General features: G+C 56.5%; 2 protein-coding genes and 1 long non-coding RNA gene across 8 annotated transcripts; 1 reads left to right on the forward strand and 2 right to left on the reverse strand.

The window, feature by feature from the left end:
• Nucleotides 1–4655: 4655 nt before the first annotated feature.
• LOC119111856 (uncharacterized) lies at nucleotides 4656–5444 on the reverse strand. Its single transcript, XR_005095631.1, has 3 exons — nucleotides 5346–5444; nucleotides 4980–5066; nucleotides 4656–4719 (listed from the first exon to the last, which is right to left on the reverse strand). It is a non-coding gene; the product is annotated as an uncharacterized LOC119111856 (long non-coding RNA).
• A 6495-nt stretch (nucleotides 5445–11939) lies between these two features.
• LOC119113122 (serine/threonine-protein kinase Chk2-like) lies at nucleotides 11940–21764 on the forward strand. 6 transcript variants are annotated; one of them, XM_037237463.1, is made up of 10 exons: nucleotides 11940–11963; nucleotides 15070–15247; nucleotides 15634–15745; nucleotides 16146–16300; nucleotides 16867–16994; nucleotides 17353–17478; nucleotides 18811–19014; nucleotides 19438–19649; nucleotides 20077–20278; nucleotides 20757–21764. In XM_037237463.1, the coding sequence occupies exons 2-10, from the start codon at nucleotides 15076–15078 to the stop codon at nucleotides 21021–21023; spliced, it is 1578 nt and encodes a 525-aa protein (XP_037093358.1). In that variant the 5' UTR covers nucleotides 11940–11963; nucleotides 15070–15075; the 3' UTR covers nucleotides 21024–21764. The 6 variants fall into 6 exon arrangements, with proteins under 6 accessions (XP_037093358.1, XP_037093356.1, XP_037093357.1 ...); XM_037237461.1 differs by having other exon boundaries at nucleotides 11942–11963; nucleotides 15067–15247; XM_037237462.1 differs by lacking the exon at nucleotides 11940–11963 and adding an exon at nucleotides 11970–12088 and having other exon boundaries at nucleotides 15067–15247.
• Nucleotides 21765–22935: 1171 nt separating this feature from the next.
• LOC119113124 (ADP-ribosylation factor-like protein 8) lies at nucleotides 22936–26172 on the reverse strand. Its single transcript, XM_037237464.1, has 4 exons — nucleotides 25939–26172; nucleotides 24241–24395; nucleotides 23517–23678; nucleotides 22936–23173 (listed from the first exon to the last, which is right to left on the reverse strand). Exons 1-4 carry the CDS (start codon nucleotides 26059–26061, stop codon nucleotides 23053–23055), a joined length of 561 nt encoding a protein of 186 aa, XP_037093359.1. The 5' UTR covers nucleotides 26062–26172; the 3' UTR covers nucleotides 22936–23052.
• Between the last annotated feature and the right edge of the window lie 429 nt (nucleotides 26173–26601).

A 26601-nucleotide genomic window follows, 5' to 3' on the forward strand; every position in this document is an offset into this window, starting at 1 on the left:
GCATGTGTGCTACCCGGCCCTGTCGACTATCGTCTGACCGGTCCGGCCCGTCCGGCGGCCAAGCCACACCGAGAGTAGCTGCGGCCACACACCGGTATCTTGTCCCCGGGCCGGAAGTTCATGCTGGCCAGGTCACGCGAGTACAGCGCCGGCGGCAGGGCCGGCGCGGGGCCCGGAGCTGGGACCGGGGCTAGAGCTGGAGCCGGAGCTGGAACTGAAACCGGGACCGGGACCGGAGCCGGAGCCGGAGCCGGAGCCACAGGCGCCGCGGGAACAGCCGCTGCGAATGAAAGGACGCTGATCAACGCTCGTCTCTACTGCGGTGGCTGCCGTTATTGGGAGCTGGTGTCATGGGAACGATGGACAAAAATACTAAAACGATTCCAACACGTGGGGGGTAAAGTTTGATGACACCCATATGTAGGGCCTATTACATGCGAATTCGACACGCAACGCGATCGAATTACAACATGCTATCTGAGAAGACTGTGCAATATAGTCACTGCCGCGAATTCGAGCATACGCGAGATGATGCGATGATGCGACGATGCGACCCGATGCGTGCTACATACACACGCATCGCATCCTCCACGCGCAGTGACGCATATGCCAGCGGCAGAGTAAGTAGCCCGCCAGAGCCTTCAACCCAGATCAAAGGGCGTCGGTGGGTGCTGCATAGATGGCCGCACGATTTGAAATTCACGTCCTTCACCAGCGCTAGAACCGTTTTTACATTCACGCAGGCTCCACTCCCATGAAGCCGGGCAAACGGGCCGAGCATATAGCGGCTGAATCGACGACGTCGCTCGATGTGAGGTCGCTTAAATAGAGTGCTCCACATTTGTGTGACGTTTTGAACTAAAATAGCCATCTTGAAGATCATTCGGCGCAGTCTGCAGCCCTGCCCTTCTTAAATCCTGAACCCCTCGAGTTTGTGCGCAACACGTCCGCGACAATGTGCAAATCATTTTGGGCGAGACTATTTCAGGGTCAACCAGGCATTCATGACGCCATGATATTGCCATTGAAATTCTGCCTTTCAATTGGCCATGCTACGATCGATGTCAAGCAAAACAATTATCCAGCTGTTCATATCTGGCGTTCGTGAGTACGATCTCCATATATAACGGTCGTCTATTGGCTCCCAATATTGTACAAGGTACGATGACGCAATCAATCAATGATGTATTGAGGAGCATATTTACTACACAGCGAAATTGCCTTGTCCGGGGCAGCCTTTTCTACTTGTAATACAACAATAACTATAAGTGAGCTAGTTTCATCCCATCATGTCATGTTTGCTTCAATATCTTAAAATGTGGAACATTCCCTTTAATCGACGCATACGCTGACGCTGACGTTAATCCTAACCGTATCGTTATCCACGCTGACGTTATCCTAACCGTATCGTTATCCATGCTGACGTCATCCCATCTGTATCGTTATCCGCGCTGACGTTATCCTAACCGTATCGTTATCCGCGCTGACGTTATCCTAACCGTATCGTTATCCACGCTGACGTTATCTTAGCCGTATCGGTATCCACGCTGACGTCATCCCATCCGTATCGTTACCCACGCTGACGTGATCCTATGTGTATCGTTATCCACGCTGACGTTATCTTAGCCGTATCGTTATCCACGCTGACGTTAGCCTAACCTCGCAGCACAGTGGCGCGCCCGGGAATGGAGATGATGCTTACCGGCTGCCAGCCGACTCTTCATTTTCTCGTTGAAGCAGAAGGCGTTGGTGTCGCTGAGGCGATGAAGCAGAGCCTGCGGCACGCCGTCCAACTCTGGCCGCTGTGGGGAGCGCGTCACACTCAGACTGACCGCCATCAGAGACAGACACCAGCACACAACACCAGCATCGGCCAGAGTGTCGCCCGTCCGGCTCTGGCCGCTGTGGGAAGCGCGTCACACTCAGACTGACCGCCACCAGCGACAGACCCAGCACACCCCAGCATCGGCCAGAGTGTCGCCGTCCAGCTCTGGCCGCTGTGGGAAGCGCGTCACACTCAGACTGACCGCCACCAGCGACAGACACCAGCACACCCCAGCATCGGCCAGAGCGTCGCCGTCCGGCTCTGGCCGCTGTGGGAGCGCGCCACATCAGACTGACCACCACCAGAGAACACACCATCACACCCCAGCAACGGCAAGGGCGTCGCTGTTCCAGCTCTGGCCGCTTGGGGAGCGCGTCACACTCAGACTGACCGCCACCAGCGACAGACAACCAGCACACAACACCGGCATCGGCCCGAGCGTCGCTGTCCAGCTTCTGGCCGCTGTGGGGAGCACGTCACACTCAGACTGACCGCCACCAGAGACAGACACCGGCACGCCCCAGCATCGGCACGAGCGTCCCCGCCGAGCTCTGGCCGCTGTGGGAAGCGCGTCACACTCAGACTGACCGCCACCAGAGACAGACACCGGCACACCCCAGCATCGGCCCGAGCGTCGCCGTCGAGCTCTGGCCGCTGGCGGACATGGCCATGTTCAGACTACGCGATAGAGGCAACAGCTAACTATGACGTCACAGATCGCCATCGACGGACATTTACGTCACGATGCTGCAACGCCCCGGTCACAACTCGTTTGTTTCAGCAGGCAACGCGACACACATCAAATTCAACTGCAGCCAGAGGGCGACTAATTTTTCAGGGAGACAATGCTGCCCTCTTCGGACGGTCATCATCATCATTAAAGACCGCGCCAACTGGCCATACTGTTATACGGAGCCGATGGACTGGTTGAAGAGCCGTACCTGCTCCAGAAGAAAGAAACTGCACATTGATCAGCTTGCCCCTGTAGAACTCCAGCTGTCGTCGGGCACGCATCTTTAGGAATATCATACAGGCCAAACTCCAGTCCCAAGGCTTTCTCCTGCCGGTGGGAACAAAACGTGGATTACTCTCCGGTTCACGCCCCGGCGTTGTCATAACCTACATGATGCTTCAAGTAACCATCGATGGGGCGCAACATGGACCTCAGCAGCCGGCCGGCCCTAAAACCCCACTTAACAACAACCATCGATTGCATGGTCTTTTAACTGATGTTTACCTATTACATAAGGCAATGGTAGCTCGGGGAGGGTCAGATCATCATTGAAGACATTTCTGCAGTAAAAGTAAGGGTGAGCAGTGTACTATGTCTGCCTGGCAGCTCGCGTCTCGGCAATGGCCTACCCCGACAGATCGCATCATTCAGCCATCCGTTTGGCAAAGTGAACCACAGCATAAAGCCGCGCGGAATCAGTCTGGTGCCAGGCGTAAGCCTGCTCCCTGGAACGACCACTTCACAGCTTCCAGCACACAACCCGCAGTCCCGTGCACTCCGGCCATCGGCGCTCCCGCCAGTCATCGGCGCTCCCACCACTCCCACCTGGGCGAACGAAGCGTCGAGCGGCCGCACGTCGGCCGGCAGCCTGCCATCAGCACCGCCGGCCATCGGCGCTCCCACCACTCCCACCTGGGCGAACGAAGTGTCGAGCGGCCGCACGTCGGCCGGCTCAGCCTGCCATCAGCACCGCCGGCCATCGGCGCTCCCACCACTCCCACCTGGGCGAACGAAGTGTCGAGCGGCCGCACGTCGGCCAGCTCAGCCTCCACGGTCACCGCCCAGTCGACGAGGCGTAGCTTGAGGCGCGGGCCGCGTGCGTCGCAGCACGGCGCGCCGCCAGGCGGCCGGCAGCGAGACGGCCTGGCAGTGGAGCGCCAGCAGCGCGCCCGTCGGCGGCACCGAGGCCGGCGCGGCGCCTGTCGGGGAAGGGGGCGGGGGCGGGTTAATCGGCACGTTCCGGCACTACAACGGGCGAAGCGTACATCTGCCCCAGATCTGAGAAAGTCAGAGCTGGGAACAGCGTTACCGACCAGACACGGGATGCCAAAGTACTTTGCCTGCCAAAGTAGCCTGTTATTGAGGAAGCCCACGCTACCACTGTCGCGGGCGGCAGCAGAGGACGACGTCACGCCTACCTGCGGCGCAGAAGGCTTGCAGGCGGGCCGCCATGGCGAGGTAGGGCCGGTGGTGGGCCGGGTCCTGCAGCTGGACCGACACGCGCTGCGGATGCTCCAGCGCCGTCGGCAGCACGATGTACTGCCGGTGCGGCTCCAGCCGCACCGCCGGCACCGGAACCAATGCCGGCTGCACCACCGCCGGCTGCGGGACCTGGAGGCAGTCGTCAGTCCAGCCCAGTTCAGCAGCCGCAAACCTTCGGGTGGATCCATGGCAAGCATCACCCAGTACAAGTACGCCGAAAATAATCGAGACCGTTAAAAGCACTCCCACCCATGAAATGTGACCCTGGAGTTGCAAATTTAAGGCCAGCGACAGCGTCAGATGCCGTGGGCGACCGCGCGCCCCGGGCCGACCGAGCGAACGGAGAGTCTCACCGGCTGCGGTGCCGCGCCCGCCGGCTCGGCCGGCAGCTGGTCCAGCAGTCGGCGGCATGACAGCAGGCGCACAGGCACCGCGAGACCGGCGGCCGTGCGCGCCTCGGCCTCCACCTCCCCGGCCGCCGCCGGCTGCCGTACCGTTCAGCACCAGCGGCGCGTCCACCTGCGCCAGCAGCGTGTCGCGCGCGCCCGCCGGCGCCGCCGCCGCCAGGCGGACGCAGAGCGCCACCGGCGGCAGCCGCTCCAGCGACCAGCGGGCGGGCAGTGGACGCACCGGCGCCGCCGCCGCCACCCCCAGCGTGCCGGAGTCGACGAACAGCAGTCTGCCGGGACGGCGGCAGGTCAACGGCCCAGCGGAACATGTCGCGGAGACAACAGAACGCAACAGACACATCACCGCTACATCACTCTAGTTGGTATGTTCCGCTGGTGATGTTGACACTAGCACCTGGGTGCGCCCGCACACCGACAGCCCAAGTCCCTGACGTGAACAGTCTAATGAGGTGGCCGCCGAGCCTGCGTCTAGCCGGAAGCCGACGTGCTGCCGTCGGGCGGTCCCGCGTGAGACGTGGCTGCGCCTCACCTGTAACCGCTGGGGCCGGCGGCGCAGACCAGCGCCCGGGACGGACTGCCCTCCTCCAGGGCCACGACCACGTCACCGGGCTGCGCACTGCCAGGGAACATGTATGACAATCATCAGCTAGGCCGCCTCTGTTGTACATGAAACCGGGTAGGCGTCTGTACTCGCGGGTTGTTTCCACATTATGCCCGCCACTGCTTTACGGAGCAGACATGTCGTTACCAGAGGAGCATGCTGGTGGTAGCACCAGCGAACCGTCTATCAAGACCACGCCAATTCTCAATCTGCTCGTCGCCTCCGGTCCTTCCCCTCCCCCTCCCACGAGGCCAGCGAAACGGCGCCCGCCCCTGGCATCCGGCGGCCACTGACCTGACCGTCGGCTGCTGGGGCAGCTGCTCCAGGTCTGTGACGCACTCGATGAACTGCTCGTTCAGCACAACTGCTGCCAGCGCATCGGCGGCCAGGGGGCAGGACGGAACGACTCCAGGGGTCGCCGTGGCCACCAGCTGCGCCAGTTGGCGGGCAGCCGGCCGGCCAGCCACGCCGGAGAGCCCTTCGTCGGGGCCCGGTGTCACCGGCGGGCGGGCGGCGGGCGGCGTGGCTACCGCCGGACAGCCTCCGCGCCGCAGCAGCTGACGAAGGAGGTACGTTGGCTGGATCCGCTGGCGCCGGGTCGGGTGCGGATAAGAGCCGGCGCCGCCACCCAGCGGTCTGAGCAGCAGAAGCGGCAGCGGGAGGAACGGCCGGAGCCGCAGTCGTAGCCACGGCGGGACGAGCCGGAGCCACAACGGGCGGAGCCGTGGCCGCCAGCGGGTCCCGGCCGGCCTCATCCTGCAGCGTCACGGTACGTCGCGCCGTCACGGCCGGTGATACGCGCACCGTCAGCAGGCGCTGCACGAGGCGGCGGGCTGCCGCGCTGCTCGTCGCTCCAGCCGGGCGCCTGCCTCGCCATCCAGCCGGCCACTCACCGCCTGCGCGGCCAGCGGCGAACCGCGCCCCATCGCCCCGACCCCCGCCGGCAGCCCTCCGTTTTGCCCCAGTCTCCCCCACCTGTGGTGGCCGGCGAACGCGGCCAGCACCTCACCGCGGTACCTGTCGCCACGGCAGACGCGATCATCACGAGCACGGGGCATGCTGTCGCGCGCTCCGAGACACTGAAGCTGTAGGGTTACTTGGGCACCGACGGAAGAGAGGCGGCAATCGCTGCTCCGTTCATCCGTGTCGAGGGAGGCACGGCGGCGCGGATCGCCAGGGTCAGTGTGATGATGATTTTGGCTTTCTATGTGACACAAGGAGCATATTCACTGGCGCTCTCACAGCCACAGGAGCGCACGCTTCCATCGCGGATCCTGTGCGTTGCAGTGGTTCTCACCAGGCACCCTCGAACAGGCCGGCGCACAGGCCTCCGGGTGGCGGCGGCGCCTGGCCGCCGGTGGACGTTTCCTGCTGCAGCTGGCGCTCCATTCCGTCCGTGGCCGCCAGCTTGTCCTGCAGCCGGAGGTAGACGGTGCCGGCGTCCTCCACATGAGACACCGCCCACCTGGGACCGCAGGCCACGGGGAACGTTAGACGGTCACCAGAAAGACAGCAACGGTCGGCTTCTTGTAAGGTCATAAGGGTCGCCTTTAAAGAGCCAACTGCTGATACTAACCACCGCGTAACTGGGCATAATGCCCGTGGTGACGCGTACATAATTTCCCTCTACCTCTACCCAAGCAGGTGGGAAATTCAAACAAACTGCCAGCCACGCCTTACCAGCCCACACAGCAGGCCTCGGCGCATGTTCGACTGCTACCAGAGCCTGCCTCTGCAGCTCCTATCCGTCTCACCTGGTAGGTCTGGCCAGGCAGCAACGACACGACGTCTTGACTAGGCGCGGGAGGCAGAGACACAGATGGGCACAGGCGCAGGCGCAGGGTCAGGCCTGGGCGAGGGTAGTAGACCGCCGCCGTCGCCGGCGACGGGAGCGGCGGAGGATAGCGGCGTTGACGGGCCGGTTTGTCGGCAGTAGGCCACGGGACGGCGCGCCGGCAGGCCGTGCCGCCACCACCTCCTGAGACCTGATCTGCGTCAGCACCGGCATTAGCGGGCGGCGAGCGGTGTGGCGGCGAGGCACAGCGTCTGGTTCGACGGCCGGCGCGCGAGCTTGCCGCCGACGGCGAGCGGGCGGGCGGCTCCTGGTCGCCGAGGCAGCGGCGAGCGACCGGCGTCGCCGCCGCCGTGGTGGCCGGCCCCGCGCGCCCGCCCGCGGAAGCCGGCCCGCCCCCGGCCGCCGCCGCCGCCCGTCGGCCACTGACTCTGGCCTCCCGACTGGTAGCCGTCTTGGAGCCGGTAGCCCTGGTCCACGATGGGCCGCGCGGCCGCCGCAGCCGCCGCGCGACGCGCCCTGGCCGCGGGCGGTGTGCGGACCGTCGCCGCCAGCCGTCACCACCAGTGACGGCAACTCTGGCTCCCTGCGGCGCGCGGACACGGCCGTAGTGACGTACAATCCACTGGGGTTAAGTCACCGGGGCACGGCCACAGCAAAACTTCACAGCAACGACTTAACGTGGCCCAACAGCCCGCCATTAAACACTTTGACCAATCGCATCCATAGTTACAAGATACTTTCAAAGTGCTAATCAGAGCACAATAAGTCTTAGCTCTGCCAGAGCACACAAGTGGCTCAAGAGGGGGCACTGCTTCAGAGGAAGTTACACTAGACGCGGCGGCGGCGGCGCGGACCGGGCGGGCGTCGCGTACCGGCAGACGAGGCAGTGCACCTGCCAGTCGGCCACCTGACAGGGTCGGGAGCAGTAGCGCGTCTTGCAGCGGTGGCAGTGGCCGGCCGTGGGCGTGGCGCACACGGTGCAGGGCAGCGGCGCCAGCCCGCTCAGCCGCGGCTCGTAGATCACCTCGCTCTGCCGGACACGGCGGCGGGTCAGCTCACGCTCAGCCGCTCGTAACGCTGGGTCGTGTCACATCAGGACGGCGAGCCACGCGCGATCGCCTCCCGCCGCGCGGGGTGTCACGTCCTCGCCGGCGGGCGGGCTCACGGTTGGTGACAGCCGTAGGTGCGGCCTGGCCCCGTGCGCGGGCGTTCCTGGATCGCGGCGACGCATCCCGACTGGTCACGTCATCATCTCATCACATTCGGTCCATCTGGCGTAAGTGTGACCGCTCAGTCCATTCAGTTCGCCACTGCCGGGACGAACATTCACGAACGACGAGCCTCGAGCTGGCTGGGTTTGCGACTGCGCGCACGTTTAGTTCCCATCTTCCCAGCATGATATCCATAACACGTGGACAGAGCATTCTGCGAGCACTACATCGCCGCTACTACACTGGCTGACCGTAAACTCAGACAGAGTCACGCGTCAGCCCAGAAAGGCGCGCCCGATATACCTCGCCGTACGCCTTCTCAGGCCTGCGCGCCGAGCTGGGCGGTGGGCCATTGTCCATCACCATCGAACTTCGGAACTGGTCCCTGGAAAAAACGCAGTGGGCTTGTACGCTCAGGCAGGACAAGACAGTCTTGAAACCACGCCAATGCCGAGACCATGAACGGCTAAGAGCACCACTTCTGTGAGCACCACCTAAGACTTCCCAGCGTCACGTTTTCCTCCACTGTGGAAACCACGCCCATGGCCCATGACACCATGCCCACGGCCCATGCCCATAGCCCATACGGCCCATGGCCATGGTAAGGTTGCCCACACATCCAATTTTCTCACAAACCCACGCCACAGATGCTTTGCCGCAATCACTAAGGATGGAAGAGTGACAATGTTTTATTTCAGAGTGAATGCAAAGGCAGCACCTGGAGCCATTCCAGCTCCTAAACATCCGTTCTTTTGGGAGCCGCACCCAAATCCGGGAAAACTGCACTGAAAACAGCAATGTTAACCAAACCAGGCGTTCATGTCATGTCATTGGGGTTTTACGACGCACTCAGCTGCTGAGGCTATATGGCGTCACCTGCCTCTAACGCTGGCAGGAAGGGCGGGCACCGCGGGGAACAAATCATGTGTTCATTTCATACCATCCAGCAAATAGCCAGCAAAACTTACACTAGCTCAGAGATTTCCGCTTCGTACTTGTCGAACTCGGAAATTCTGGCCCTCACTTCCGGTTCAAGCTGAAATGACCGATAAGTGATAGACGTGGCCCAACAATCATATCACAAAGGACATGCAGATTCAAAAACCAATGCCGCAGGCCGCTCCAGAAAAGCCTCGATAATCTTGTCTTGCTCGTGTCTTCAGCATGGGGCCACTAGCCGGGATCGGCCCCATGCGTGTCCCGATCGGGGGGAGCTCACCTCGCGGCTGAGGCTATCCGGATCCAGGAGCTCTTACCGCCTCACGATTCGGGCTCTGGTGAGTCGAGAGAACCCTCCACCTCCCGGTCACGTCCACTCGGACGGGAACGGCCTCACATCCCGGTCCGGTGTGTTCGGGTGGACAATCGGCTCCTGGCGCCCGACCCGGTGTTCGAGACGATAGGGGGTGTGCCTCCCTATGTCTACCGGCGCCGGGGAGATCTCCTGCCACCTGGCCCCATGTTAGAACAGGAGGGGGAGTCCCCCGTGTCCACCGATACCGGGAAGACCCCTGCTACCTGGCCCTGTGTTCGAACAAGGGGAGACCCCTGCCACCTGGCCCCATGTTGGAACAGTAGGGGGGAGTCCCCCGTGTCTACCGATACCGGGAAGACCCCTGCTACCCGTCCCTGTGTTCGAACACGGGGAGACCCCTGCCACATGGACCTGTGTTGGAATGGTAAAAGGAGTCACCCCATGCCTACCAGTGCCTGAGAGACCCTTACCGCTTGGCTCTGTGTTCGCTGCGGTAGAGGAGTGCTCCCACCCGCTGTCCGCTGTTGTTTGAGACCCCTACCTCGCAGTCTGCAGCCGCCGTGTCGCCGTGTCGCCGTGCTTGGCGCACCCTGCGCACCGCGCTCGGCTCGTTCAGGCGGATGGTCCAGTGGAACGGCGGCGAGTCGTGCAGGTTCGCTATGGCGGCCGCGCAGTGCCTGGCGACGGAGCAGCGCGATCGTCACCGAGCGGCACCGTCGCCGGCCAGCACGCGCGCGATGGCAGCGGGCGGCAGCTGGCGTGCACAGCGGGCGCTGGCCAGTGGAGCTGATGAGCGCCTGGTGTTAGGAGAACGACTGAGGCGATGGGGCTGGATGTGCTGCAACTGAAGGGCTTGAGAAGAAAACAAAGGGAATGCTTCAGAGAGTGGTCGTACTGTGACATGAAAGCAAAGTAATGAGAGCACACCATGGAGACCCCAGAAATTGACCAGACAGTCATCAGCAATAAGTAGCATACATTTTGTCTGGTACCAGCTCCCATGAATCCAAAGAAACATTATGTCCAGCAGCAAACAAGACTCAGTTTAGCTGTATCCCTGTCTGGCAGCACTCACCCACCCAGTCATTTCTCAAAGCTTCATTAGGTGAAATGAACTGAGCTTGATCATTAACCTCATCTCTGCTCCATGTAACACACCCTGATGCATATGACAGGATTTAAATCTGCCACATATAGAATCAAAGCATTAACTGAAAGCCACAGGAAGGGGCAAAATTCCGCTACATGCTCCAGACTACTCACCAATAATGGGCCATCTTGACAAAAGCCATTGGCAAGCCAGTCTTGCTCATGACCACATTGACATTCTGCACTGGACCAAATTGCAGGAACTGGTCCAAGATCACCTCCTGCAATGCAGCACAGGCATCAGAATGATACTGGGTTGCTTTTGCACTCTAGCTACAATGTCATTTGCAGGTCACAAGGGCAGATTTGTCAGCAGCTCAACAAATGCTTACAAATACACATTTTGGAACAACATAAACTGGACCCATGTTGTAAAAATGTATCATAAGGTACAACAAAGAATGTTGGCACTCAGTAATTCAAACATGCCAAATTATCTCACCTTTGTGATCCTCCGGTCAAGTTTATACACCAGCAGGCATCCAATGTAGGATGAAGGATCATCTCTCTTGTCCATGCTTCTTTTTTCTTCTAGCTTCACTCAACAGCCTGACTCCTGGATAATCTCACTCAATTACTTGGCCCCTGAAAAATCTATTGCAATGATGTAATATCACTATTGCATGTGATGCAATAGTGAGCTTTGAGCCCAATAGAACACCAATGTCACGGATCCGATCTTACCTGCCCAATCTGATCCGCTACTTAGCCACTACCACCTACTTGCCGGTCGCATTTTATTATAACGCAACCAGACCCGCCAACTGATGGCCCTACGAAGGTACAGAATACGCGTAAACATGTCCGTCTCAAATAACAGACGTCAAACTCACCCTCCACAAAACAACGTGGGCTAACTTCATCACCTCCTCAAGCACTTATCCACAACATTCGACACTGGCAATGAACTACCGCCCCACACAGACCATCCGCGGAACCCAACCAACACATGGCACGGCGCCAACAGGCGCGCCGCGGGCGCTGTGTGCGCCGTTTCGTTTACAGCGCCTTCTTCGTCTGACGTCAATCCACATGCGATTTTTCGCGATTGATTACAATTAAAATGCTCTGAAGAATACCGTTATGCGTATGTTGATAAAATAAGCAAATATTTCAAATTACATACCAAACTTGTGATCGAGTTCTCAAACCAGCTCAGAATGAGCGATCATGATTTTGCTGTACGAAATTAATTACGTCGCGTAATATCCGATGCCTTCCGCAGGTTTTAAAGACAAATTGCAATTCTACAGCATTAAATAAGCAGAGTATGCATTCAGTACCTGAGAATGGATTGAGTTACCTTACTGGCCTAATAAAAGTCAGGCAATAACCATGCATTGACAACAGAGAGCCATTTGCCGTTGGTAGTACATTTTGACAGCAGATTAGTGTGCACATAAGACATGCTTTGAAAAAAGTTAACCTTGGTTTGGCGGAAGTGTGTAAAATATCATCCTTGCACTGGTTGTGTTGGCGTAGGTGGATGGGAATTGCATGGGGTGAGTGCGCGTGCTGGGGGTGTGAAGGGGACGTGGGCTAGATATTGTGCTGTGCGAGTGGTTGAATATGGGGCAAGTCGGAAGATAAGAGAGAAGATACAGTATAAGGTGGGCACAGCCGCGAGGTGTGTGGGCAATGAGCATGGCTTTGGTGTAGCTCTGCTACTCGCTGTTGGTGCGCCCAGTGTAGCCTTGGAGGGCAAAAATTCATGCTGCATTGAACGTGTTTGGCATAGTAGCAGTTATCTTAGTGCATGTGCGCTGTAAATCTGCATGCTTAGGGTTTGGTGCGATGTCAACCCATATTTTGTGGCATTGGGAGACAAGTAACCAATGTTTCAAAGCAGTTTGACGTTGCAAAGGTGGTTTCAGGCAGAAAGCTCCAAAAAGTCAGGGAAATAGTATGCAAATTCTGTATAGCATGGCTTTGCCTGAGTGCAGTGCACACAAGCAAGAATTTCATGGTACTGATGTCACTTGGATTTTTGATACGATAGCCAGCTTTTGCTGCGGACTGGGTATGGCCCACCATCCTGACCTAAGTTCATCCAGCATTGATAAGGTAAAATATTCCTATATCATTGCAAGCACCAGGGTGGCATAATTGCTGTTTACTGATGTTGCATTCCAGAATTAATCATGACCCAGACAAGTTTGCTGTTTGTCCAAAGTTCCATAAGATGCCATGCCTAGAAGCTAAACAAGCTTCAAGCTGTGACCCATGTCAGAAGGAATACCTTAAGTATTAGGATTGATAATGACTGGAATGCCCATCCCCCCAGTGTGTTTGCTTCCAATATACAAAGCCAGTTCAAATTTATCCTAGGCTCATACTTGGTACACCTCATGGTGCTCCATGTATAAATTATATAGTATAATAAACACCATTATTTCATGTGGCACAGTGCACAAAATAATATTCCAGACCAAGTTTGATGTAGTTTAACCAGCCAGGATCTTGATGGGAGAGGTGCAAACAAGGCAAGTGGTTTTCTAAGTGCTGTACCTGATAAGGTTTGGTAAGGTAAAATGGTGTGCTTTGAACAGATAAGGCATACTGGAAACTGCTTTCTGATCAAGAAACTTGTGACCTAGCCACCATCCAGGCTTATCTCATAGCCAGGTTGTTATTGAATTTCATACCAAGCCAAGTTTGAAAGGAAAAATCAAAAGCTTTTGTATTTTGTATCCATGCACTGGTCTACTCAACATATGGTAGTGTTTTTCCAAGCCATTGCATATTGATCATGATAAATTACATCTGCAACACACATTAATGGAGAGGTGTTGATACTTTGGTGTGTCTTTAAGATCCTCAGTGACAGCATGCAAATTTAACTAAATTTGGAAGGATTGCAGTGGCTAAACAGGACATTGAAAAACAGAGGTACTGGGTTTGTATCCTGTGCTGTCTCTCATTCTGAATATGCTAAGTTGCGGGCAATGCCATGTGGCCTCAGCAGCTGTGTGTGCCAAAGCCCTTATGCTGAACTCCAGCAGCTACATCACCCACTATCATGTTTTGTCAGAAGTGAGCAGGAAATCAATATTTTCTCTGTGACAAGAATAATGAAGTTATCACTTTTGTGATAGATGAGATCTATTTTGCAATTTGATGCTGATATAGGTAATTGTGTGCACTCCAGGGTGCAATCCCATACCAGCATGCTGTGTAAATGCAAGTTGTGCTGTTGGTGGACAAGTCACCAATTAAGTCTACATTTTGTCAAAATGCTGTAGAGGTACCTAGGAGTTGAGATGCAGTTTTGGGAATTTTAATATTTTAGATACAAGCTAAGCCAAGGTATCATACATTTTCCAATGAGGCCTCAGGTATGAAAAGCAGTCTGAAATGTGCAAAGCCATAAATTTTCTACAGATTAATAGAAGTATTGAAGTTAAGAAAATGGGTATGTGTACTGGAACCAGAAATGTCTTTATAGGGGATCAGGCATGCCAATAATACATTCTGGCACTCATTTGTTTCAGCCAGGTGGATGTAAGTTAGTTAGCTGTCTCACCATTATAGTGGGTGGATGGAAATCCTAACACTATTATGGACTTAAGCTGGGTCTTGCCTGGTGCTTTAGTAAGCTGTCTCACCATTATAGTGGCTGGATGGAAATCCCTAACACTATTATGGACTTAAGCTGGGTCTTGCCTGGTGCTTTAGTAAGCTGTTTCACCATTATAGTGGGTGGATGGAAATCCTAACACTATTATGGACTTAAGCTGTGTCTTGCCTGGTGCTGCCTGGTGTTGCCTGGTGCTGTGAATTTTAACATCAGCTATGCTGTGTGCAAGGATAAACTGTTCTGGAGTGGACTGTGCATGCAACCCTGGCTAAAGGCAAGACATGTGGCTCAGAAGTTGTCGTGAATTGGCATTTTGTTCACCTTTGTGGAGCTATGAAGTCTTGTTTATGGCATTGGAGGTCTTGTTAGACTATCTGGCAATGTCCTTTTTCAAAAGTTTATAATCCAGGTATGTTTAGATGTTTATGATTCATGCACAAACATGCAATGGAATTATTTGAATATTGGCTGGCTTTGGGCATGGCAAAACATTGTTATTTCAATTGATGAAATTGATAAGTTTGGGGCATTTGATTTTTGGTAACTGAAACCAGGGAATTACAAAAAGTCAACACTTTTGGTCCATATTGGTTACATAAACTGGGTCATGCACCCATGCAGTTTTTATCACCCAGGTTCTCTTGTTGTTTTGAAGTGTGATTCTGTAATGCTTGCTAGTAAAGATTTTGACCTGGTTTTGACTTGTATTCTTCAGTTGTTTTTTTTTGCATTGAAGAAATTTTATGTTTTCTATTGTAATTTCATATGAGAGGAAAAATTGTGCTGACATTGCATTGTCACAGAGTAAAGCAGGTCATAAGGAAGTGCCTTGTAAATGTGTGAGCAGGGCTTAAGAATTGTCCATGCCTGTTTACTCAGAGGTTAAGTCTGGTAAGTCGTGCCTGGCCGGATGGGGCCGGGCGGCCGACGCCATCATTTCCGCTAGCGCGGCCTCAGGACCTGGCCAGGCGCCGCTCGTAAAAACCGGATCGTGTAAACTACCCACAGACCTGTGTGCATGTTTTCAGCAGGCCACGATGAGCCAGGCTCCAATTGGAGACAGCCAGGATGGTCTGCCAAACACACAGGACGTCACGGATGTCGACGCTCTGTGCTCGGAGAGCCAGGAGGAACCACCGTGGAGCGGACAGTGTGCCAAGTGGGGCCGACTTTTCCCGGTGGGGATTCGAGCTAAATTTGATGGCCTAGGTAACTATCAGTTTGGTAATTATCAGTTGATCAGACTATCAGGTTTGTGGTTCCGTTGTGTTTCAACATTGCTTTGATGTGTATTGACATCTGGCAGAATGTTGCGGTACTTCGTGAGTTTTTACGTCGTAAAGAAAGCTTGTTTGATTTTTTGTCCTTTAGATAACGTATTGTGAATGTTTGTCATGTTATGTGCTAGCAATTTATCAAGTGGGCAAATAACGAAATATTTGCTAAAGCAGTAAGCAAATATACAGGCTCTCTCCAGCTCCAAGACATGTTTGAGGTGAAGGATTAATGAGTGGTCTTAAGACATTCTGGTTACATGCACCTGTTACACTTTGTACTGTTTACACTCAATTCTTACCAGTGACTGTTCTTTTCAGACCTGTGCAAGAATGATTACACCCTGGGGCGGGGGGAGACCTGTGACGTCGTCGTTGGGCTTCACAACCTGACAGAAAAGTACCTGCTTACCATCAGCAAAACACATCTGAGGTGGGTCCACACTGTTTTGCCTGATAACATGCATAAAACATTAAAGTGAATTTCACACTTAAGAACACCCATCAAAAGAGGCAATAAACATGTGGCTGTCTCTTTTCCTGACGTTGTAGCCCCATAAGATAAAAATGTGATATTTTGTATGCTAGTACACTTTTGTAAAACTTACACTTCCTGTCATAGTTTGATCATGACAGTCGTACCAGCTTTGAAATTTGCTTGTTGACATGTTTTTTTCAAAGATGCTATGATTTGTTAGGTACTGATGTGTTCAACTGTTATTTAATACAATAGTTAAGACTGCGCCACGATTCACGCACGGTCCGTGACAATCGCTTGAGACGTCAGGCTGAGCGTCCGCGGGTATCCACCGGCCATCTGCGTGCCATTCCAGAGTGGTGCGGGACCAGACGGCGAGCGGGTTTCACGTGTACGTGGAGGACCTGAGCTCGAACGGCACCTTCGTCAACGGCGAGCTCGTCGGCCGCGGTAAGAAGGTGGCGCTCAAGAACAACGACGAAATCTCTCTATCGATGAAAACGCTCAAAGGTGAGTCGGTGCGTTCAGCGCGGAGCTCAAGGCAGGCGCGAAGTTCTCTGATTGCATTTACTAACTTGAAGCGAGCCGCTGGTCGTGCGGGACTCCCTTCTTACCCAAGTCTGCCGGTTCCCATGCCCGAGTCTTCCGCTCCGACCGTCGTACTTGTGGTTGTGGCCGCTGGTCGTGCGGGACTCCCTTACTCGAGTCTGTCGGCTCCCTTGCCCGAGTCTTCCGCTCCGACCGTCGTACTTGTGGTTGTGGCCGCTGGTCGTGCGGGACTCCCTTACCCGAGTCTGCCGGCTCCCTTGCCCGAGTCTTCCGCTCCGACCGTTGTACTTGTAGTTGTGGCCGCTGGTCGTGCGGGACTCCCTTACCCGAGTCTGCCGGCTCCCTTGCCCGAGTCTTCCGCTCCGACCGTCGCACTTGTGGTTGTGGCCGGTGATCAGGGCCTTCCGCCTCCCGGCATTGGTCTGGCTGCCGCCTGTGCGCCGTGGCTCGCGTGCTGGCCATCAGTGTGTGAGCGCACAGCGCCCCGCGGCCTGCCCGCCCGCGGTCACTGCGACGGCCTCCGGCAGTGTTCGTGTTCCACGACTACACGGACAACGACGCGGCCAACTACCCGGAGCAGCTGCGCCGCCAGTACACCATGAGCCGAGTGCTGGGCGCAGGGGCCTGCGGCGAGGTCCGGCTCGCGTTCCGCAAGGTCAGGCTCGGCGAGACGTGCGTACTGGCGGTGCTGTGAAGGAATGACGTATAATTTGTTCGGTTGATAGGTCCCAGCTCGGCACCAAACAGACCTTGCGGCGTGAAAGCCTGTGAGCTCTGTTGCATCTTTGGCGCATCAGCAGGCCATGCAAGTGCAATTCTAGCGAAAAGTGTGTTTGATCTCATGAGCGTAAACCCTAGCCAAGTCGCTGCTGTGTTTGTGTCGGCGGTGTCTTGATCTGGTTCTTCTAGCGTAGAAGACCTTGGCTCAAATATCTGGGTCATGGTCTTGGGTAGCGTGGATGACCGCCGCGGTGGAGTCGGAACTGTGCTGTAGCCGGCGCTCGTGCTCGCAGGGCACCGTAGAGAGGTTCGCCGTGAAGATCATCTCCAAGAAACGCTTCACGCTGAGGGGACAGAACCAGATCAGCCAAACGCAGATGGTGGCCAACGAGGTCAACGTGCTCCGGACACTGGACCACGTGAGGCTGCAGTGCCCGTGCTGTTTGTGGCTCGGTTGTAGCGCTTCCTGGTTTGGTCGCAGGACTCCAGCACCGAGGGAGCGGTTCGTCAACAGTTGGGATAGGATGCAAGCACCTTCGAAATGAGTTTATTATACGCTCGCTGCAGTGCGACTCCCATGTGTTTTCCTGGCTTACACATATATCCTTTGCCGGTGGCGCGCTGCCCTGCCCGCGGTGTGAGCACCGCCAGAGCTGCCGTGTGTGCTCTACCGACACTTCGGTCAAGAACGTGGCCCCAAGCGAGGGCCGACGACCCCGCCTCCTCCCCCGCTCCCCGCCACGTGTTAGGAAACAATCGCATCCACCACATGACGTTGCATTCATGCAGCTGCCCTCTCTTGTTGTATGATGCAGCGACTCCTTATCCCTTTGTATGTAAAATTTGAAGTCAAGAGGTCCGCGTGGCGTGGAGCTATTGGCCTGTCCTTCTGCCGCTGTTGACCCCGTCCCTCCTCCGCTGTTGATCCCATTCCTTCCCCGCTGTTGACCCCGTCCCTCCGCCGCTGTTGATCACCGTCCCTCCCCCGCTGTTGACCCCTTCCCTCCCCCGCTGTTGATCCCATCCCTCCCCCGCTGTTAACCCCGTCCCTCCGCCGCTGTTGATCCCCGTCCCTCCGCTGCTTTTGGCCCCCTTTCCTCCGCCGCTGTTGGCCCCGCCCCTCCACCGCGGTTGATCACCGTCCCTCCGCCGCTGTTGACCCTTTCCTCCGCCGCTGCTGGCCCATGTCCCCCCCCCCCCCACACTGCTGTTGACTCCGTCTTTCTTCCGCTATTGATCCCCTTCCTCCGCCGCTGCATGTCCCCACTCCCCTCCCCCCTCCCCACTGCTGTTGACTCCGTCTTTCCTCCGCTATTGATCCCCTTCCTCCGCCGCTGCTGGCCCCCGTCCCTCCACCGCTGTTGATCCCATCTCTCCTCCGCTATTGATCCCCGTCCCTCCGCCGCTGTTGACCCCCGTCCCTCCGCCGCTGTTGACCCCCTCCCTTTCTCCGCCGCTGTTGACCCCGTCCCTCCGCCGCTGTCGACCCCCCTCCCTTTCTCCGCCGCGGTTGACCCCGTCCCTCCGCCGCTGTTAATCCCCGTCCCTCCGCCGCTGTTGACCCCCTCCCTTTCTCCGCCGCGGTTGACCCTGTCCCTCCGCCGCTGTTAGCCCCATCCTTCCGCCGCCGTAAATCCTCGCCTCTCCGCCGCTGTTGACCCCCGTCCCTCCGCCGCTGTTGACCCCCGTGCTTCCGCCGCTGTTGACCCCGTCCCTCCGCGGCTGTTGACCCCCGCCGCCTCCGCCGGCAGCCGTGTGTGATCCGGATCCACGACGTGATCGACTCCCCAACTGCCGTGTACATTGTGCTGGAGCTGGTTGAGGGCGGCGAGCTTTTCGACCGGGTGCTGGCGCTGAAGCAGCTGGACGAGTCCACCGCCAAGCTCTACTTCTACCAGATGCTGCAGGCTGTGCGTTACCTGCACCAGAAGGGCATCGCGCACCGGGATCTGAAGGTAAGTGGCGCGACGCTAGGAAGTGAGCGTGGGCGTCGCTCTGCCCGGGGCACTGAGGGAGAGGGCGGTGGCCGCCGGCAAGCGGACGGGGGTGTCTGCAGTGTCCGGCATGTGTTACATTGCGTCGGAAACTTTGTGCTTTGAATCCGGACGTGGGGACACTGGACGTTTTGATAATGGCTTGACTGGCTAGCCTTACTTGGTTATGAACAGATACCATCACTTTCGTTCTGAAACAGACTTAAGGGAATGTTGCCAGTCCCGTTATTTTTGACCGTCTGACATTCCTTCGTCGGGCCTCTCTGAGAGCCCCTGGTTCTGAGCTTGCCACTGTCGCCTGTCGGTAGTCTGCGCTCCATCCGTCCCTCCCCCCCCCCCCCCCCTCCCACTAACCGCTGATCGCCGCCTTACCCTGCTCGCCAGCCAGAGAACGTCTTGCTGGCATCCGAAGAGCGTGAGACGCTGGTGAAGATTACCGACTTTGGCCTGGCCAAGATCGTCGAAGACGACGGGCTGCTCAAGACCCTGTGCGGCACGCCCACCTACGTGGCGCCTGAGGTTCTGAAGAGGCGGGGCGACGCCAACTACACACACAGCGTCGACTGCTGGAGCCTCGGCGTCATCCTGTTCGTGTGGTGAGTCCCCTGCCGCGCCCTGCCAGGGCGTGGGAGGGCCGGGAGCTGCGGTCAGGTCGCGACAGTGCGACTGCTCCCCTTCCCTGCTGCTGGTGAGCCTCCCGCCGGTTTGCCCCTGGGAGAGCGCTGCAGCTTCCGGGGCTGCGCCATCTGTCCGCGTGATAGTGATGATGTCCCCGCTGGGTTTGCGTGAAAGCTGACGGTGGGCTGTCGGTGCACGCCTTGTGCCCAAAAAGGCCACTTCTGCATACCACGCCCGTTTATGTCGGGCATTCCAAGGTCGTGCATGAAAATCATGCGTGGTGAGGGCCCATGCACACCGGTCGGGTGTACCCGATGTGCAGCTGTCCGTACCGCCCGCCGCCCACACCGGTGTCTCCGGCCGAGCGGCGTGGCCCTGCGCGTGACCGTCGGGCCCGCCCGGCAGCCTGGCGGGTTACCCGCCGTTCTCGCCGGACTACGCCGACATGCCTCTGCAAGAGCAGATCCTGCGCGGCCGCGTGTCGTTCGCGCGCCGCCAGTGGCGCGGCGTCAGCGAGCCGGCCAAGGAGCTGGTGCGCCGTCTGCTCACCGTCGACCCGGCGCGCCGCATCACCGTCCAGGAGGCGCTGCAGCACCCCTGGCTCCAGGTGCGGCGCCGCGGCCCGCCCGCACGCCCGTCCCGGCGACGGGCCGGGCCTGGCGGCGGACGGGTGTCCCAGCTGTGGAGACCGCGGACGCCGGGTCACCACCAGGCCCGGCCGGGTGTCTGCGGGACAATGTGCTCGCATCATTGGACACGTTACTGGGCACAACTCAAACGTGGGACGGCACCACCGAAGCGCGCCCGGCAGAGCCCAGGCAAACAGTGCATGGTTATCGGGATGATGCATGGTAGGAAGCGAAAGTGGTGGTCATTCATGACAGGGAGGTGCCAGGTGTCGTTCGGCGAGTTGTTTGGCGGGGTCAGTTGTACTCGTCAAACGGTAGATCATATTTGTATCGAGATGCAGCGGTCCGGATGCCGCCCGGCGGTGGTGAGCCGGAGAGTTGTGAGCGGGGCTGGAGAGTAATGCGCCCATGCTGTTCGTCGCTGCTCCGCTCAAGCTGGCGTGTCGTCACCGGCAGGACAAAAAGACGGTGGCGCTGGCGGACCGGCTGATGAGTCGGGGCAAGCGGCGAGCCGACGACAGGGCCGGCCCTCCCGCCCGCCGGCGGCGCACGCAGGGCGCCACCAACGGACACTCGCCGGCTGTCAACGGACACCCGCCGGCCGTCAATGGACACCCGCCAGCCGTCAACGGACACCCGCCGGCCGTCAACGGACACCCGCCGGCCGTCAACGGACACCCGCCGCCAGCCAAGAGAGAGCCGCCGGCAGAGCCGCCAGAGTGAGCGGCCGGCCCGGCGCCGTCGGCGGTGGGTCTGACCGCCGGGTCCCGTCGGGGAGGAGTTGCGCCGGCACGGGCGACGCCCGCCCTGGTGAGCCGTCCGGCCGGCGCGTCGTTGGCGGCCGGGACGGTCAGCCCACCGAGGTGTGGGGCGAGCCGTCCGCCGGCGCGGTGAGCCTCATCGAGCACCTGTCGCCAGTGCTGCGTCCCGTGCTGTCGTGCGGCGGTCGGAGCCGACCTGCATGGCCGGCGACCAGACCTCCGCGGCGGCAGTACGGACCGAACGCGCGCGCCGAGGGCACGCGCTGCGGGAGCGGGCACGGTCCGGCGCTCCGGCGCCTCGCTAGTGCCAACGCAGCTTGGGAGATTGAGCTGGGGCTGTGAGACGGACATGGCCTCTCGCGCGAGGCGGAGTGAGAGCGGCGACGGGCGCCGCCGCCGACGCTGAGCCGGGAGACGTAGTGTAGCTCGCAGATATGTACTTCTGCGTGTACTGCAACTGTACTCGAGACGTAGACGTAGTGTTTTGGAGACGGGTCGGTACGTTTGTCAGCCTTGTACGCAGTTTTGACTCGCGATGTGCCTCGTCATAGGTCCGGAGGATGCCGATTGCTGAAACAAGTTTTTGATGTCTTTATTTTTACTTCTTGCCCACAATCAGGAGTGCATTGATTTGACGTCGGACGCGAGCGGGGCCTGGACTCCGTTCGTGAGTACGGTAAACAATAAACACCTTTTTCGTATCTCTGCTGGCTCTCGACAACGCACATCACTACCCAGTCCGCACTTCCGCACTGTCCACGTACCAGCCACGCCAAAAGGGCGGCCACAGCACATTGGACGCGTAGCCACAGTGCGGGGCTTGCCGCTGGGAATGGTGCAATGTCTTAGGCGCGCGCTGACAGGTGAGGGTGCAAGAGGACAGCTGATACAAGGAGCATTTTCGCCCCCCCCCCCCCCCGCGACAGCTGGGGTGGTGATGACTACTAACAGATGAAAATGGTGCTGAGACTCAGCGACGGACAACTGGCTTCGGACATGGCGGGTGCAAAGGGTGTACAACCAGACGGGTAATGGGAAGGGCGCGTGCGGAACACCAGCGGACGGCACGAGGTGCTCTCGCTGGCTGAAAAAACACCGTCCGACGTCCCCCGCAACCTCCCTACCGAACGCCGCGAGCACAGCTCAGAACGCGCAGGCTGACGGGCTGCCCCACAACTCGGAAGACAACCCCGTATAGACGTTACTCAGATCGCAACTAAATACAATATCGGGTGCATATATATGTAATAACGTAATGACTGGATAACAGGGCCGCGCTGGTGCTGAAAGCCACAGCGCAAAACGGAAGATCATATCCAATACGGTCCCAAAGATCGCACCGCCGCCGGCCCGATCACTTGCAAGCGAACGCACCGGCGCGAGCGTTCCCAAAGGCCACGCAAACAGGCGGTAACCGTCCCCGGGCACGATATGGGTGGAATGTCTGGCACCTGTCCACGAAGCGGTAAACACGGCGGCAATATCCCACAAAGCGCGTCCAGCCGCGCTCCACGGCCCGGCCATGCTCGCGCCACCTCTGACGGGGCGGCGGCCTCCCCCCGGCGGGACAGCACTGGCGGCAGCCCGGCAGAGCCACGCTGGAAGCGAGCGCGCCAAGTCCTCGCGATCACAGGTCGCAGTCAGCAGCTGCGGACACATGGTCTCTAGCGGCCCGGAGAGCCCCCGACAGGCCACTGTGCCGCCCGGTCGCCGGCTGGCCGCCGCCGGAGTCATCGTCTCTAGCCTGGAGAACGTCTGCCGGTCCAGCGTCGGTCGAGCTGCCGAGCTGCAGCGACAGCGTCGGCCGGGCTGCCGAGCTGCAGCGACAGCGTCGGCCGGGCTGCCGAGCTGCAGCGACAACGTCGGCCGGGCTGCCGAGCCGCAGCGACAGCGTCGGCCGGGCTACCGAGCTGCAGCGACAGCGTCGGTCGAGCTGCCGAGCTGCAGCGACAGCGTCAGCCGAGGCCGCACACGCGCCGCGGAGGCCGAATCTAACGGCCGCCCGACTTTGACTTGGCAATCAGCCACTGCAGCGTGATGTCTATGTTGTCTTTCTCCTTGCAGGAGATGGAGTAACAGCATATCTCCCGGTCTTGGACTGCCGATAGGTTCCTGAAAACAACAGCATAGATTCAACAAGCCGTAGATCAGGGGAATGTACCATCTCCCACCCATTATCATGACCAGCCCATGTAATCATGTGGTCCAGTGGCATAACTGTATTAAGTGGGAAATCATTTATCAGGGTTGGGTAATATGCAACTTCAAAATAATGCTTGATCTTATCACCGCTCTTCCCTCTACTTAAATTAAGGAGAAGGGACACATATCCCCATCCCATGTCCAACAAACTGTTACTCCCGTTCTGCTCGGGCTCAGCCTGCACGGCAGCATCACCCGAGAGGGGGGGGGGGGGGGGTTGAGGGACGGCCGGCTGAGTAGACAGCTGGCTCACATGCGTTCGATGAGGCCCTTCTCGTCCAGCGCGTTTGGCAGGTCACGCTTGTTGCCCAGCACCAGCACGGGCAGGCCGGCCAGCTGCGGCTTGTCCAGCAGGTTGTGCAGCTCGTTCCTGGAGGCCTCCAGCTTGTCCAGATCAGCGGCATCCACCATGTAGCTGGCAAGAGCGAAAGCGATGGTGACGATGGATCGCCGCTTTTAAGTGCTGCGGCGGATGTGGTCATTTTGTATCGCGTCTGGTTACGGAACGAACTTATCATGTGAACATGTAGGGTGGCATTTGCATTCCGTTACGCGCATTGCCCAGTCCGAGTGCTCCGACCGCTGTCATACAGCTTAACTCAGAGGCTGAAGTGAAGAGACCGTCCAGTCAGTGTCCATGTCAGAGCTGATGTCTGATCCAATATATTATTAGTGTAGCCTGATTCATAGGATAGGTTTCAAGTCAAATGGTACATAGATCAGTGTCGAGGACAAAGTACCTGCCAAAAAAAACGCGACATTAAGTGTTCTGACCACTTAGTCAAACCTGTGCTAAGGTGAAGTGAATTCTCTTTCTCAAATGGTGGCACAGGCATCCCCACAAACAGAGTCTCATCCTTACAGTATCAACATCGGCCAGACTTGGAAACCTGTGCATTCAGCGCCGCGCACTACGGTGCTGTTCCACATGGCCTGTGTGGTTGGCTGGCCTGCTGAGGCCCACTAGAGGGACTCACACGATGGCGTTCACGCCTCGGCAGTAGCGCTCCCACATCGACCGGAAGCGCGGCTGTCCGCCGATGTCCCACAGCTTGATTGTCACGTTGCCCTTCGAGATCTTGCGCATATTGAACCCCACTGTTGGGATCATGTCTTCATTGAACTGGCCGGACTGAGGGATGCAAACAAAGCATGATCACCCACAGAAATGGATTCTGCTGGCAATCAGCCCCATTTTTTAATCCACCACAGGCTAGAAATGGTTGCTACATGGCTTGAGATGCAAGCTCTCTTATTACTACCTCATAAGCGGCATTAAAAGATTTAGCCTTGGACTTAGATTAAATGGACTGGATGATTCAGCCTTTGGTTTGACAATGGTCAATGAAGTGTATAATATGCTGTACTTAATTTGTGGTTGTTTTGATTTTTGTATGGATAACTGTTGATTTTGCAAGCTACAGAGAACTAATTGAAGACTGTATGGCATGGAACACTTAGAAATTAAGGGTATATATGCCAAACTAATACCCAAGTAGTGGAAAAGATATACTGAGGAGTTATCTTCTCTGAGGCAGCAACTAACAGCTGCTTATGTGAAGCAAGTACAGGCTTGTTCTACATTCATGTCTTGATTTGTAGTCATTACTATGTCTTAAAGTGTGGTTTATTTGGACAGAACTTCCTATACCATTGTGTAAAATGCATGTAACTTTGCCAACTGATAAATTGGCCAAAATCTATACTACTAAGCTCTTGGCCAGTTAACTCATGCATATTCTAGATCCAAAGGCTATATCACTAATTTTCTGTTATGGTTTAGTTTGCTATGGTTGCTGGCCTGATGTGTACAACTAATATTACACAAGGTCTGATACCATTAGCACTGCCATTAGCCTGAAAATGAGACAGAAGCCATAATATAAGGTGAGCTCTAACCTGGTCCCGAAAGAAGTGTTGTCCATTATGCACAGTAAGTTAGGCCAATATATTTTTTTTCTGAAAGCAGTCTAGGAATACATGTTTTGCTTTAATAAACAACATTAATTTGAATACTTTTATTAACCCACTTGCAAATTATTGCTGCCTTTCTTGCAAGCACTTGCCTGCATGGTAAACATTCATTTCTTGGTTTGGGTTATGAGTCTTATCTCATTATTCATACAATCACCATATGTCCACAGTATACTGGCAGTGGAATGTTGTGGGATGTTGGCAGTTCTACATAAACTACATTACATCACTCCTTTCATCACTTAAAATCCAGCTATCATTGAAGGTTGTGGCTTGGTTTGTTGGTCAACAAACAGCAGCACTGATTGCAAGATGGATATCCCTAGGAAGGTGCAATGGCTAAAGGAAAGTAAGCCATGTCCACATACGTCCACGGACTTCAGACTGCACATTCAAACACATAAGTCCAGAAGGTTACATATCATAGACTGGTGATGATGATCATGATGATTTGGGTTTTGCAACATGGCAATAACTTTAAAACTTGAATAGGAAAACATAGCTCAACAAAAAATATATCTCCAAATTGTCGCTACATTTAGCCACTGGTCTTAGCCAGAGAGTCAGTCACAGATCAATTGTAAATCAGTCAGCAACCATGACCACAACACCAGTCCGTGATTCAGACTAACAAGAGTTCAAGCCAGCCTTCAAAAACTACCTGAAGTCATATTATTCAGAACACAACAAGCTTCACTTACTGCAATAACATTCACGAAGGTCGTTTTGCCAGAATGCTGCAGCCCCACCAACGTGAGTTCCATTTCTTCCTTCCAAAACAAACTTTTTACCCAGTCCAGAAACTTATTCACAAGGGACATCATCTTGTACACCTTAAAGCTGAACAGGCCCAAATATATGTTCACTGGGCCCCTTTAATCACTCCTACCGGACACCCACTTTGCTACAAAGAGATCTACACAAAGAGATCTCATCAGTACAACATACACTAAACGTGAAGTCTGATTGAGCTTGGTCGATATTTGGCCATATTTGTCTCGGATGCGGCATTACCCGCTACGTTAATTGCTACCACATCCTTTATGCACCAAGGACAAAACAGCATGATGCAATATTGCCGTAAATGCCGAGAAATACGAGCGCATTGCAACGTCTGGCTTCCTGCTTACGAAAGCAGGGGTCAAAGATGATTTGTTTCGTTCGTGCAGTCTACTTGCGTCACTGCATGGGCTTTTGTAATGCCCGCTTACCATATTTTTGTATTCACCTTCTCGTGCACATAGATTTGAACTCCATGAACGGAACCATTGTCCATGTACCTGTGAGCGTATTTGTGATTTGAGTGATAGAAGTGATTGATGCTGGAGTGACTGAGCCCTTGGGGGTTGATATCGTTATGCCTG

This window comes from Pollicipes pollicipes, unplaced genomic scaffold (genome assembly GCF_011947565.3).
Source record: "Pollicipes pollicipes isolate AB1234 unplaced genomic scaffold, Ppol_2.1 Scaffold_7261;HRSCAF=8764_pilon_pilon_pilon, whole genome shotgun sequence".
Lineage (NCBI taxonomy): Eukaryota > Metazoa > Arthropoda > Thecostraca > Pollicipedomorpha > Pollicipedidae > Pollicipes > Pollicipes pollicipes.

Bases quoted from the DNA above. Each gene is read 5' to 3' on its own strand.
- LOC119113124 (XM_037237464.1), bottom strand. From the start codon at position 26,061: ATGATGTCCCTTGTGAATAAGTTTCTGGACTGGGTAAAAAGTTTGTTT. The intron at 24,396-25,938 runs GTAAGTGAAGCT...TGCATCCCTCAG, and splicing joins CCTTCGTGAATGTTATTGCA to TCCGGCCAGTTCAATGAAGA. The intron at 23,679-24,240 runs GTGAGTCCCTCT...CGCTCTTGCCAG, and splicing joins CGAGGCGTGAACGCCATCGT to CTACATGGTGGATGCCGCTG.
- LOC119113122 (XM_037237463.1), top strand. From the start codon at position 15,076: ATGAGCCAGGCTCCAATTGGAGACAGCCAGGATGGTCTGCCAAACACA. The intron at 15,248-15,633 runs GTAACTATCAGT...TGTTCTTTTCAG, and splicing joins AGCTAAATTTGATGGCCTAG to ACCTGTGCAAGAATGATTAC. The intron at 15,746-16,145 runs GTGGGTCCACAC...GTGCCATTCCAG, and splicing joins ATCAGCAAAACACATCTGAG to AGTGGTGCGGGACCAGACGG.